Source organism: Tetrao urogallus (genome assembly GCF_951394365.1).
Source record: "Tetrao urogallus genome assembly, chromosome: 1".
Classification (NCBI taxonomy): Eukaryota; Metazoa; Chordata; class Aves; order Galliformes; family Phasianidae; genus Tetrao; species Tetrao urogallus.
Window position 1 is genome coordinate 79,859,473 of NC_136813.1, and position 12,410 is coordinate 79,871,882.

Consider the following 12,410-nt stretch of genomic DNA (forward strand, 5'->3'; position numbering starts at 1 on the left):
CCTCTTCACGTTCTCAGCTACAAAGCTGTCACCACCATGAGCTATGCCTTTTCACCAGCAATGAACAAGAGTTTGCACGCCATGCTGCACCTGTAACAATCTGCACCAGCGGAGCTGACCTACTCTTGCTGTTGCCACTGCCCCCCACCTCACAGTGCTCACATCCACTGCTTGGTCTCTTTCAATGCTCCCTGTGCTTCGATGAATGCCAGTGGGTGACATTTCTTCCACGTGGAGGAGTTCAGTGACACACCTCTGCTTCATCTGCACTTCCACGTCAGACCCTTTGTGTCAGACTACCCCTCTGCTGCCGTCTGTCACACGGCAATAACACACCATGGAATACTGGTGGGAAAGTTCAACTCCTACTGCCACACCACCAGCATTGGAGGGCCTTACTTTCAGAGCAGCCCTCAGAAATTGCATCAGATAATAGAATAAGTAACAAACCTTTTTTTTAGTTTTATCGTATTAATTAGGTTAGTTTTAGTTTTAGTTTTTCTTGTTTAATGAAGAGATCAGACTTTAGATTGCAGCTCTACTTGTTCCATTTGAAAACAGGTCCCCAGCCCAGGGCGTGTCATGCTCTGTGAGGTGACGCTCCTTGCTGTGATGTCACAGTTGTGGCTTTCACCCCTGTGGCAGCGGTGGGAGCGGTGGCTCAGTCCGCTTGTGGGACGCGCAGGAAGTGAACCCAGAGAGAGCGTTGTGTCTGTCTGGAGGCATCCTGCTGTGATGGAGCGGCTGAGAGCCCTTCGAGGTGAGGTCCCTCCACCTCTCTGGACACCGTGGTGCTGCCCGAGCACGTGTGTGCCTCCAATGCCTGTTTAGGACGTGCCAGCAGCACTGTCCTTGCTCTGCAGAGTGCAGCCGCCCACAGTGGTTTCCCCAGTACCCCAGCAAGGGGAAGGCTCTCTCCCCTCTCCCCACCAACCACGCATGTGCCAGCGCAGCCCACCCCGCGCTGTGGGGCTGGAGGAGCGTTCCTCCCAGAGCTGGCTGCATGCTCGGCCCTGGCTCCAAGCAACACCAGCGACCGCTGCTCTGCTCTTTCCTTCCAGGTCTCTTTGCCTGTGTGGGCTGCATGCCCAGTTGTATACGTCGCAGGGAGAGAGGCAGGGTGGAAAGCCCTGTCCCCATCTGTGCCGTGACTTTATTGCTGCAGCGCCTGCAAGACCAGGAGGTGAGCTGGGGACGTCCAACCATCGGTCCTTGCCCTGGTTCTGGTCCCGTGGGTGCCAGGCCCCGGCAGCACATCGGCATAGCGATGGGCGGCAGCGGGCGGCTCCCCGGGAACAAGGGCAAAGCCAAACGTGACCTATCCCTGTCCCCAGGGTGACCGAGAGCAGGCGTACTGCGAGCTGGAGCACGTCCTGGGGGAAGAGGACAGCCGCCCGCCGTGCGGAGTGGTGAACCGGCTGCTGGCTGAGGTGTCCCAGGACCTGACAGCAGCCCAGGTGAGGGGTCACTCCCGAAGGCAAAGGGAGCTGCCTGCCCGTGCTGGTGTTCTGCTGGCAGACGGCGCTGGCTTGGCCCTTGCAAGGGAAGGCCTTGGGCAGCCTCCTGTGCCATGAGTCACCAGTGACTCTTTTTCAGGGCGTGACGGACAGCGTGAGGATGGCTGCCAGCAATGTCCTGGTGGCTCTGGCCCGGACTCACTTCTCCTTGGTGATGGCCGAGCTCCAGGGCCACCTGAAGGCCACAGGGGAGATGTGCAAGGAGTTTGTGCTCGTCACCCTGAGCAAACTCTTCAGCATCTATGGTAGAGTGCCCTCAGCCTCCTGACAACTGGGCAAAGGGGTCTCACCCCTTGCTCGTGATCTGCGTAGAGCTGGGGGATGCAGGGCCGCAGCCCCTCCTCTCTCACTGCTGGGTCTCTGACCGTGCCCCTCTCCTTCCTCTCTGCAGCTCCACAGTGCATCTCCTTTGTGTGGCTGACGCTGGCTGGCCTGTGCAGTGTGGTGGGCCATGTGAGGAGCGGCCAGACCCTGCGCATTGCTTGTGCTGGTGAGTGCCGGCCCCAAAGCAGGGAGGCTTGGGACAGCCCTTGCACCTTGCCCTGCTGCAGACTCTCACAGGCTCCCTTTTCTTTCTCTCTTTCTCTCTCTCTCTTTTTTTTTTTTTTTTTTTTAATTGATTATTCATTTTTTTGTTTTGTTTTGTTTTATTTTCAGTTGTGAAACAATGGTTGGAAGGAGTCAAGGTTCACTTGCACTCCAGAAAGCAATGCCCTTGGCCTGCCGCAGAGAAAGAGCAGATCTATCAGAATCTTTACCAGCTCTTCTGCTCTGTGCTGAGCAACTGGCAGGACTGCAAGGAGGAAGAGGTGAGCACGGCTGCATTCCCAGCCTGGGATGGTGATGGGGACATCAATGTCGGCAGCTCTGTCTGTGCCCAGCAGGCTGAGAGCAGAGGGGTGATGAGAGGGAGAGGGCTGGCTCTGCAAAGTGCTCTGAACTGGATTTGTTCTCAGGGCTGGATCTCTCTACCAGGGAACAGCCGCATGCCACAGCACTGTGGCAGGGAGAGCCGGGGATGAGGGTGTGGGGAAAACCTGCCTGCCCAGGGAGAGCAAGCCCATCTCCTGCTGGGCACGGGGGAATGGGGAAGGGAAAGGGAAAGAGAAAGGCCTCTCTGTAGGAAGGGCAAACCTTCAGTCTTTGATGCTGGGCCTCTGCCATCCCTCTCCAGGACAAACGGGCTGTCCTTGGGGCTGTGACTGCCATGTTGACCGTCCTCCTGCAAGAGGAGCAGCAGCAAAAGCACGTCTGGGAGCAGGTCCTCTGGCTCGTGCACCAGTATCAGGAGGCCCAAGACACCTGCACGGTGACCAAGGTGAGATGTTGTGCAGGGATCAGTGTGGAGCCCATGCAAGTGCCGCGAGGGGTCAACGGGATGCAGGGACAAGGCTGGGAGCCCTTGGAGGAAGAAGGAATAAATGTCCAAGGGAGGTCTGAAGCTTCCTGAGTTCTTCAGTGAAGGAAGGAATAACCCAGACAGGAGCCAGAAGGAAGCCAGGAGTCACCAGGGCCCATCCTGGGGATGGAAGGCTTTACCATCACCACCACCATGGGACTCTGTGTGCCTGAGGAGCTGTGTGCTGACAGCCAGGGGACCGCATCCAGTTGTATCTGATGGGGAAGAAGAGGGCTGCTGGGTGGGAAATGCCTGCAAACGATGCCCAAACAGGGCTCGGTTGAGAGCAGAGAGACTTCCTTCATGCTGCCGGGAGGAGGGGACAAAACAGAATAGCTGTGCGGGAGCTTCTCCCAACAGAAAAACCACTGGGAATCAGTTTCTCCTCTCCCAAGTGGCTAGATGTGGCTTCAGCACTTTCTTCCTCTCCCGGTCTCTTGCAGAGCCTCAATATCTTCCTGGAGGCCTTAGCGGGAGTTCAGTCCATCATCCCAGAGGACAAGTTTCTGGCCATCACCAGTGCCGTGTTCTACCAGGTAAGGGGAGCCTGCCCTTGCGCCCACAGCAGTTTCCCTCTTGACTAAGTCTCAGGAGGACTGTGGAGCTCCGAGCCGATGATGGCTGCTCAGCCTTAGCTCCTGCATGCCTGTGGCTGCTGCAGAGCCATGCATGTGGCCCCGGAGCAGGCTGTGTTTTGTCTGCACCTCCTCTTCCCAAGAGTGCCAAGGGAGACGAGAGCTGGTAGCTCAGTTTCTTTCCCATACTCAGTGCTGATGCAATTTTCTCAAACGGACCTTGTTCCCACAGCTCTCTGACGACACCAAACAGCACAGCGAGGCTGACAGAGCAGAGCTGACCCACTGCATCCTGCTGCAGGGTAAGCAGAGGAGATATGACGATGCTTGGCAGTGCCCTGACCAAAACCTCTCTCGCAAGCCTCAGGAATGAGCGCGAGTTTCTTGATAACAGTGTGGCATTTCCTCCCTGCAGCACGAATCTGCCCAGAGGAAACGGTCCTGTTTCTGCAGTTGCAGCTGGGCAGTCAGAGGAAGGCCAGTTGTGTGGCAGCCCTGGGTCTGTTTGGCGCTCTGGCTCGCTCTGATGGTCAGTACCGTGGGTTGGACTTCCAGGGATCCCTTTTGTCATATGGCTTGTGCCTCCATGCATGCTTCTGTGCATCTCTTGTAGAGTCTGTCGTGACAGAGAAGCTGTCCCAGGTTGTGGAGGCTGTGCAGTGTCTGTGCAGTGACCCCAGTACCCAGGTGAGCTGACGTGGGAAAGGAAAGCACTGCTGGGGTGGAGATGCTGATGCCAACAAGGGCGGGGCTTGGGTGATCTGGGAGGTGCTGGAGCATTGACAACGTGGTTGCGATGGCTCCTGTGGCTAGAGAGCAGGCAGCGTGGAGTGGTCAGGTCCCTGTGCTGTGCATGGAAAGCGCACAGCCTGGTGCTGAGGCCTGGCCTCCACCTCAGGAGCCAAGGCTTCTCCTCTGCTCTGTTGTCTCTGCTCATGCCCAAAGGGCAGCCCCAATGAGCAGGTGGCTTCCCTTTGCCTTCTGAGCAGGAAAATCAAATCCACAATTGACTCCTGGCAGGTGAGGAGGGCCGTGCTGCACTTCATCAAGGATGTGCTCAGCGCTAACGCCTGGAGCTGCTCAGCCTGGGATGTGGTGGGGCACATCTTCAGTGAGTTCAGCCGCACCACAGGAAGAAGGGTAAGGACAGTGGGCAGCATCTTCCTTTGGAAGACCCGTGCTGCTCAGAGGCTGGCACAGAAGCACTGAGCCTCATGAGAGGCCCCTGAGAACTGAGAGTAATCGGCATTTCAACACCACTGTTGTGCAGGCAGCCGGAGACCTTTCTGCCCAGGAAGCCCAGGAAGAAGGAGCACTCCAAGCGTTGTGCATGGACATCCTGGGGTCACTGGATGTCTCCGCGAGAGGGATGACCAAAGTAAGTCACACTCTGCCCTGCTGCCACTCCGTGCCTTCGCACCACGTGCTCCTTGTCCTCTTCCAACACCCCACGTCTCTCCTCCAACGTGCTCTGACGCACACAAGACTCAGGGAAACTCACAGAATCCTCTTCATCTCTGAGCGGAGGCAGGAATGCTGACATGCTCAACTGCCTCGTTCCCTACAGCTCCTGTGGCCAAGGCTGCTGCTGTACGTGGTGCCAGCCCAGTACACCGGCATGCTGATCCCGGTCTCCCGCTGCATCCAAGCCCTGGCTGAGAGAGGGGAGCTGACGGTGCGGGACATGGGAGAACTGGATCCCCACTTCCTCAGCTCCATGTTTCAAGGTAGGAGCAGAAACTCCCCCTGTGAGCTCTGTTGACCCACGTTGGCACCCAGAAGGGACAGCAGAGGTGCGTACGGCAGGGCATGGCGTGTCTGCATCTCACTCAGCACTTCTTTCTCCCTGCAGGCCCACTGCTGACTCCCCAGATACTGCTGGCACGTCTGCTGGTGAGTACATGCTCCAGAGGCCGGTGCCACGATCCCCAAGGAGGAAGCAGCATGGGCGAGCGTGCCAGCGCCCGCCTCAGCCCTGGGGATGCTGTTCTCTACCCAGGCTTGCAGCACCAGGGGCAAAGCTGCTGGCTGCTCCTTGCCCTCCAGGGAGAGCCAGGCTGCTTCCCTCCTGGAGGAAGCCACTTCTCTTGCTGCACAAGTGACCCAGTTTCTCCTCGCTCTTGCTCAGGTGGTGGCAGGGAGCCCTGTTGCAGGCAGCGAACTCCAAGCCGCTGCCTTGCTTCTCATGCAAAACCTCCACAGCAAGATCCACAGAGCTGTGGAGCCTGTGTGGGCTGCTGAGATCCCTCTGCTGCTGCAGTGCCTCGAAGGTAAAGTGCTGGTGGGGCGGGAGGGACGGAGGCATGGAAGGAGGGGAGTGAAAATGCAGCTCTGCAGCGTGGCAGAGGGGAAGTGTTGTCTGTGCCCCGGCGCTTGCTCTGCTGCTGTTCCCATTCGAGGGAGACAGCACTGATGTTGGCAGACCTTTCCCCCCGGGGATCTGCCCATTCCAGGGCACGGGTGGGCTCTTCAAGTCCCCTGAGACAGCCCTCTTGGAGCCATCAGTTCTGTGCTCCTGTTGGGACAGTGTCTGTGGGGAGGGACAGGTCATTGTGGAGGGGGTGCAGGTCCCGGCTTGGCAGTGCCGAGTGCCCAGGCCAAGCCGGGTTTGCAGCAGCTCTTTTTCTGTGGCTTGATCCCAAGCAAAGGTTTTTTGCTTCTTGTTGCTGTGCAGGGAAAGATGAGAGCTTCACAGACTCTGCAGAGTGGGAGCACCGTCTGCTACAGGTACAGCACTGCAGGAAGGCATGGTGCAGAGAAGTGCTTGCCTGCCTCAAGGAGACCCGCTCCCATACAAGCCACCAGCTCCCATACAGCCTCTCAAAAGCTGCTGTGGTGTGGCTGCACGTCTTTGTGGCGCTGCCTCTTCCTCTTTGTCCCAAGCCCAAGGGGGGTCCTAGGAAAAGAGTGGCAGGCGGCTTTAATGGAGGGAATGCTGGGGGGAGCTGATCCCCAGAAGGCTGCAGCGACTTGGGAATTTGGGAAGAGGTAAAGGGAGAGGGATCATTGGCTTTTCCTGTTCTCCAACAGTTCCTGAGGGCATCACTGGACATCATGGAGGACGAGGCCTGGACCATGGCCCTGAGCTGCGAGCTGAGCCGGCAGCTGAGCAACTCTGCCAGCAGCTCTGGAGAAAAGGTAGGTCTGCCCCGGCTCTCCCCAGCGGTGCAGCTGCAGGTGCCCAACTGGGGCTGGGGCTGAGGCTGTTGCCCTGCCCACACGGGCTGCTCACGCTGCTTCCCCAGCCCGTGCCCCCCAGCGGGCCTTTGCCTGCAAACTGCTTGGGGGCTGGCTACAGCTCGGCCCTGCAGCTGCTCTCAGCGACTCCCAGGGAGCGTGGGTCCTTCCCCCCTGGCCCTCTGCCAGCAGGTCAGGCTGCTGCCACATCCCAGCTTATTCCTTCCCTTCCCACGCAGACCTTCCTGTACAAGGCTCTGGGGACCGTTCTGGGAGCTTGTAAGGAAGTCCTCCATGTCCAGGAGAAGCTGCTGCAGCACCTGGAGGGGGCAAATGCAGAGGAGCCATCTGAGGCCCAGGTGAGCTCTCCTCCCACATTCTGCCAGCATCCCCGCTCTGTCCCTGGGGCAGAGGGCTTCTCCTGGCCCTGCTCCAGGCCTTTGCATCTCCTCCCCGCTGCTGCTTCCCTCAAGTGAGGACCGGCCCGGCCACTGTGGCTGGCCGCGCCGATGGGTTCAGGCCTGCGCCAACTGCCCCTCGTTCTTTTGTGCAGGGAATGATCTCTCTTGTCAGCCTTGCTGCTGACAGCAACTTCCACGCAGTCCTGGACACACTCACCGTGTTTGCGTCCAGGCTGTGCAAAGGCCGCAATGGGAGGATTTCCAGGCGCAAGAAGGTAAAGTGCTACGGGTTCCCATCTTGGCATTCTTCCGCCTTATTTTCACAGCAGCTCCTGCCCTGGGAGCCCAGGTGCACCGCAGGGCACTGGGGGCTGCTGAGCGAGTGTCTCAAGGCATTTCTCCCCTCACAGACGGAGCTGGACAGCGCGAGAGCTCAGGCTACACGCAGCGCTCTCATCCTCGCCCATGGCAGCTTGGCACTGCGAGCCTCCAAGGAGCAGCTGCTCGCCCGCCTGGAGGGAGACATTGTGGGCAACATCCTGCTGCTGTACAGCTGCAGCTGCCAGGTGAGAGTTCAACAGCGTGCCAGGGTGTCAGAGCGCCCAGCTGCAGCCCCTCCACGTGGGGGGATGTCCATTTCAGTGGGCCTTCTCTTTCCAAAGGTCCCTCACAGAACGGTTTGTGCCCAGATGAAGATCCAAGCCCTTCCCTTAGCGTTGCCCCCACGTGTCCCCCTTGCAGCCACTGGCCCTTCCCACAGTTCAAAGAATGTTCTTCTCTCTTGGGCTCCAGGACTTGCAGAACAAGCTTGCGCTGGTGCAGAGCATCACTGACTTCAGCTCTGCCGTCCATGCTGTGGGTGGCTCCGCCTTCTTTAACCCCTCCTTGAAGGGCAAGCTGCTGGAGATCCTGATGGTGAGTGCCTAGAGACAGGGCTCTCTGCAGAGGAGTTCCGGGCCGTGCCACGAGGCTCCCATCCCTGGAACCATGCAGGTCTCCCTCAGCCACACGTCTCCAGCCGGCGGGGACCCTGGGTGCTGGGCAGTGGGCTAGGTCCACCAGCTGTGGAGCTGCTGCATCCTGCAGTGCCTCGGTGGGAAATGTGGGAGTGATGGGGCCGGTGTGTGGCAGCTGTGTCTGTCTCTGGGCCGGGCAGAAGAGCTCTCGCATGCCCCTTACCCACTTTGACAATGTTTCTCTGGTACTTGCAGGACTTGCTGAAGAAGTATTACTTGGGCACCCGTGTATCCCCAGTGCCCCTCAAGGTGGTTCTGGCCCTGGAGCAGCTGAGGTAAGGATTGGAGCCTCTGGGGTTGCCAGGCAGGATGGTGGTCCCCCTTTAGGATAGCTTCTGAAGGCGTGGAGGGGGTAGGGGGTGAGGAGCCACATCTACAGGAGAGAAGGCTGGGCTGTTGTGCCCAGCTAAGCTGAGGTTCTGGGCGGGGAGAAAGGCCCTGGTGCTCCTGTCCCCTGGCAGCAAAGAGAAGGGACACCTGGGGTCTCCTTCCCTTCGGAGAGGGAGGTTGTTCACTGCTGCCAGGGAGGAGGCGAGTGCTGATGGAACTGAATACAGCGCTCAGCAGCACAGACTGGGGGTGTTGGCTTTGCAGCTTTTGATTAGGAGAATCTCAGATGTTGTCTGAACCACTCTGGAGAGCACTAGTAAAGACTCTTTCTGCTTTCTCTTCCTTTTCTCCTGTCAGCAAGCTGAAGCCTTCTGTAGGAAGCAAGGACATGAGTGAAATGCTGACTCTGTGCTGCAGGAATATTGTGACGCACCCTTCAGCGAGGATGATGCTGAAGATCAAGAAGTCACGGCAAGCAGCACAGTACCTGCAGGTAACCTGCCGCAATTTTCCCAGCCACCTCTCACTCGGAGCCCTTTCTCAGCACACACGACCTGTGCTCTGACACCAGCCATGATGACACACCTCAATCCCCTCTTCTACTTTCAGCTTCAGCAAACATCACTGAAAGCTCTTGGCCAGCTCATGGTGGTCCTACTCAAGACAGAGCCCACCCTCAGCTTCTTCCAGAACATAGTCCATGTGAGTACTTGCGGGGAAAGGGAGAAAGCATGGTGCCTTTTGGTAGCAGGGACGGAGATCTGGGGACTGAGAGGACGATGAGAGGGAGAGAAATCTCCTGCAGACGTGCCAGCTCACTGCGAGCTCAGAAATGGGCAGAGAAATGGGCCCTGCACGAGAAAAGGCAGGAGCCAGCCCCTGGCAGGCCGCAGCTGAGGAAAGGCTCCTGGATTAGGAGGCAGGAGCGTCTGCAGAGAGAGCACTGCTCAGTGAGGCCATGTGGAGCCACAGGGCAAGCCCTGAGGGAAAGTGTCAGGAAAGGAGGGACAGGGAGAAGGGTGGCAGGAAGGGAAAGAAAAGATGTCCGTAGTGAGACGGATGCTCTGCCCCAGGTGCTGCAGAGATCACTGACATCAGACAACATGTGGGAGCGCAAGAGGGCCCTGCAGACCTGCTCCCAGCTGCTGGCTGCTTGTGAAGAGCTTCAAGTGAGTAAAGAGCCCCCTCGCATGCCCCCTGCTCCCTCCCCGGTGTTCCTGAGCTGGAAGGCAAGCTCCGCCCAGCTGTGCATGCTGCGTCACCCATGCGTGGGGAAGGCACGGGCAGGAGAAGCTAGGGAGAGCTGGGGCTGCCTACAGCTTTGTTCCTGCCTCTCATCCCTGCAGAGAGGAGATGCCTGTGAGTCCTTTGGCTCCTTGGTGGGATTGCTGGCTCCGTTGACGTGTGACCCCATGCCCGCATCCCGCCAGTTGGCCGCCACCTGCCTGAGCTCCCTTCTCCGAATCCAAGGTGAGTAGAGCGGGATGCAGCAGCCCTGTGCTCTCCTCCGCAGCGCTACCAGAGCCCCACAGGCCGGGCCCTGTTTACAGGAGGGAGAGGCACCATGCACAGTTCTCTTCTTGTCCCCACCCTGTCCTCAGTCTATCCCCCGTGGAAAGAGGTTCTGTTTTCAGAAGCATGACTTCCATTTTCTCCCACGCTCTTTGCAGCCAAGGTGACCTATGGAGTCATTGAGATGGGAGACATTGGGAGCCAGTGTGAGGGGCTGAATGACTGCAGCACCATCTCTCAGCTCCGGACCTCATCCAAAATCGCAAGGGTAAGTGGACCCAAAAAAGAGTGGTAGGATCTCAGTGCGTAGGCTTCTGCACATCCCTCTGCTCCCTCCAGCCTGTCCCACCACTTCCAGAAAGAGCTGTCACCCTGAGACCACTTTTCTCAGCAAGTAGCAGGAGGCGCTGAGCTATGTCTGGCCTTCAGGCGCCCAGAGCGAGGAGCTGATTCCATGGTGTGTCTGTGTGTGTGTGCATGTGCATGTGCGACTGTGGCTTGCTGGGAGGTAGGCTTTGCATGTAAGCAAACGGCATGGATGGAGAAGCTGAGAGAACGCTCAACCCCCATACGTATGAATGGAAGGGTATGGACAGCAGGAGCACTGCAATTGCTACCTGACTGACCAGCAAACCGCTGAGCTAAGAACGCCCTCAAGACTGCTTTCTGTTCTGAAGAGCTGCCGCAGAGCAGTGATGAGATCTCTCCTGCTTCTCTTTTCTCTGCAGGTGGTGTGCAGCAACTTCCCCCTGGAACAAACCGTCGACTTCATGACGGCCATCAAGGACACCTTCCGGAAAGCCAGGGGAACGCGTGTGCGTGCAGCTGGGAAGTGGATGATCACCTTTCTGCAGATGTGCGGGAAGGACATCTGTCGGGACGTAAGAGACTTTCTTCCACTTGTCTTGGACTTCTGGCTGCTGCACTACGCCTTGTGCCGTTTGCCTCTTGTGCTAAAGAAGCACAGCCTGAGCGCAGAGCCAGGGCTTGGACAGGGTGGCTGGCATGAAATTTAGGCTCAGGCCTTGGCAGCATGTCAAGGGAGCAGGCACTGCTCATGTGCTGAATGTCCGTGGTTACTCACTGCAGAGTCAAGGATGCAGCAAGTTGTTCTTTCTTCCTTTCTTCTTTCAGGCGCTGCTGATCCTCTACATTCTGCGCAGCTGCACATCATCCGCGCAGCAGAGCACGTTCATGCCCTTCCTGTGCCAGGCGGTGGTCATCCTCACCCGCTGTCACCAAGAGGTCATGATTGACAACTTCTCCCGGCTGCCTAAGGCCACAGACAGGTATTGGTACTCCTGCCTTTGCTCTTGCTCTGGTCACACTTGTAGTTTGCCTCTGCCAGAGGGAGCCGGGGAGGAAGCAGCTTTTCTTTTTTCCTCTAAAGTCCATTGGAGGCAAAAATGACTCAGTCACAACTTGAGACTCTCCTTTTTCTAGTGAGACATGGAGGAGAATAAGAGAGTTTTGTCTTCAACGGTGGGGGCGGTAGAAGAGAGAAAAGAGAAGAGGAAGAGGAAGAGGAATAGGAAGAGGAAAAGGAAGAGGAAGAGAGAGAAGAGAAGGGGAGGAGAGGGGAGGAGAGGAGAGGAGAGGGAAGGGGAAGGGAATGAGAGAAGAGAGAAGAGGGAAGAGGGAAGAGGGAAGAAAAGATGAGTTAAAAATTTGTATTATTTATTTGAATAATTAAACACCAAAATCCCAACTATGATGTGAAAAGAGTATTTTTTTTAACCAAGTCTTCATTTTAATAGCTGCTGTCCCTTCTCCATACCTGTTTCAGAATCACAGAGTCACTGAACGTCGGGATTTGGAAGGAACCTCGAAACATCATCTAGTCCAATCCCCCTGCCTTAGCAGGAACACCTAAATTAGGTCACATAGGATCCTGTCCTGGCAGGTTTTGAATGCCTCCAGAGAAGAGCCCACAACCTCTCTGGGCAGCCCATTCCACTGTTCTGTTACCCTTACCAGGAAGAAGTTTTTTCTCATATTTCTGTGGAACCTCCTGTGTTCCAGCTTGCGCCTTTTACCCCTGGTCCTGTCATTGGGTGTCACTGCAAAGAGCCTGGCTCCATCCTCCTGATGCACACCCTTTGCATATTTATAAACGTGAACGAGGCCACCTCTGTTTCCTCTTCTCCGAGCTAAAGAGACCCAGCTCCCTCATCCCTTTGTGTCATCAGCAAGCCTGCTAGCAGTGCACTCTACTCCCTCATCCAAGTCCTTGATGAACATACGGAATAGTCCTGGTCCTAGTAGCGACCCTGGAGGGGTACTAGGAACTAGATACAGGCCTCCAACTAGACTTGCTCTGTCCCACTGAGCACAACTCTCTGGCTTGTTTCCTTCAGCTCGTTCACAGTCCACCTCACTACTCAATTGTCCAGACCACCCTTCCTGAGTTTAACTGCAAGGCTGCTGTGGAACACGGTGCCAAACGCTCTATTAAAATCAGGATAGACCACATCCACTGCTTT

The 12,410-nt window shown here is 57.1% G+C and overlaps 1 protein-coding gene across 1 annotated transcript; it reads left to right on the plus strand.

Annotated features, from left to right (window-relative positions):
* Positions 1–638: 638 nt before the first annotated feature.
* On the plus strand, positions 639–11,422 carry LOC306957266 (maestro heat-like repeat-containing protein family member 2B; the record flags this gene model as incomplete). The annotated part of the gene is made up of 30 exons (XM_079548658.1): positions 639–760; positions 1,062–1,183; positions 1,335–1,457; positions 1,597–1,762; positions 1,909–2,007; positions 2,175–2,326; positions 2,692–2,835; positions 3,360–3,452; positions 3,724–3,793; positions 3,907–4,178; positions 4,512–4,631; positions 4,762–4,869; positions 5,059–5,218; positions 5,344–5,384; positions 5,620–5,761; positions 6,166–6,218; positions 6,522–6,629; positions 6,908–7,027; positions 7,222–7,344; positions 7,480–7,635; positions 7,862–7,984; positions 8,281–8,360; positions 8,773–8,908; positions 9,025–9,117; positions 9,489–9,584; positions 9,762–9,885; positions 10,086–10,195; positions 10,656–10,808; positions 11,062–11,216; positions 11,371–11,422. The coding sequence occupies exons 1-30, from the start codon at positions 736–738 to the stop codon at positions 11,420–11,422; spliced, it is 3,519 nt and encodes a 1,172-aa protein (XP_079404784.1). The 5' UTR covers positions 639–735.
* Between the last annotated feature and the right edge of the window lie 988 nt (positions 11,423–12,410).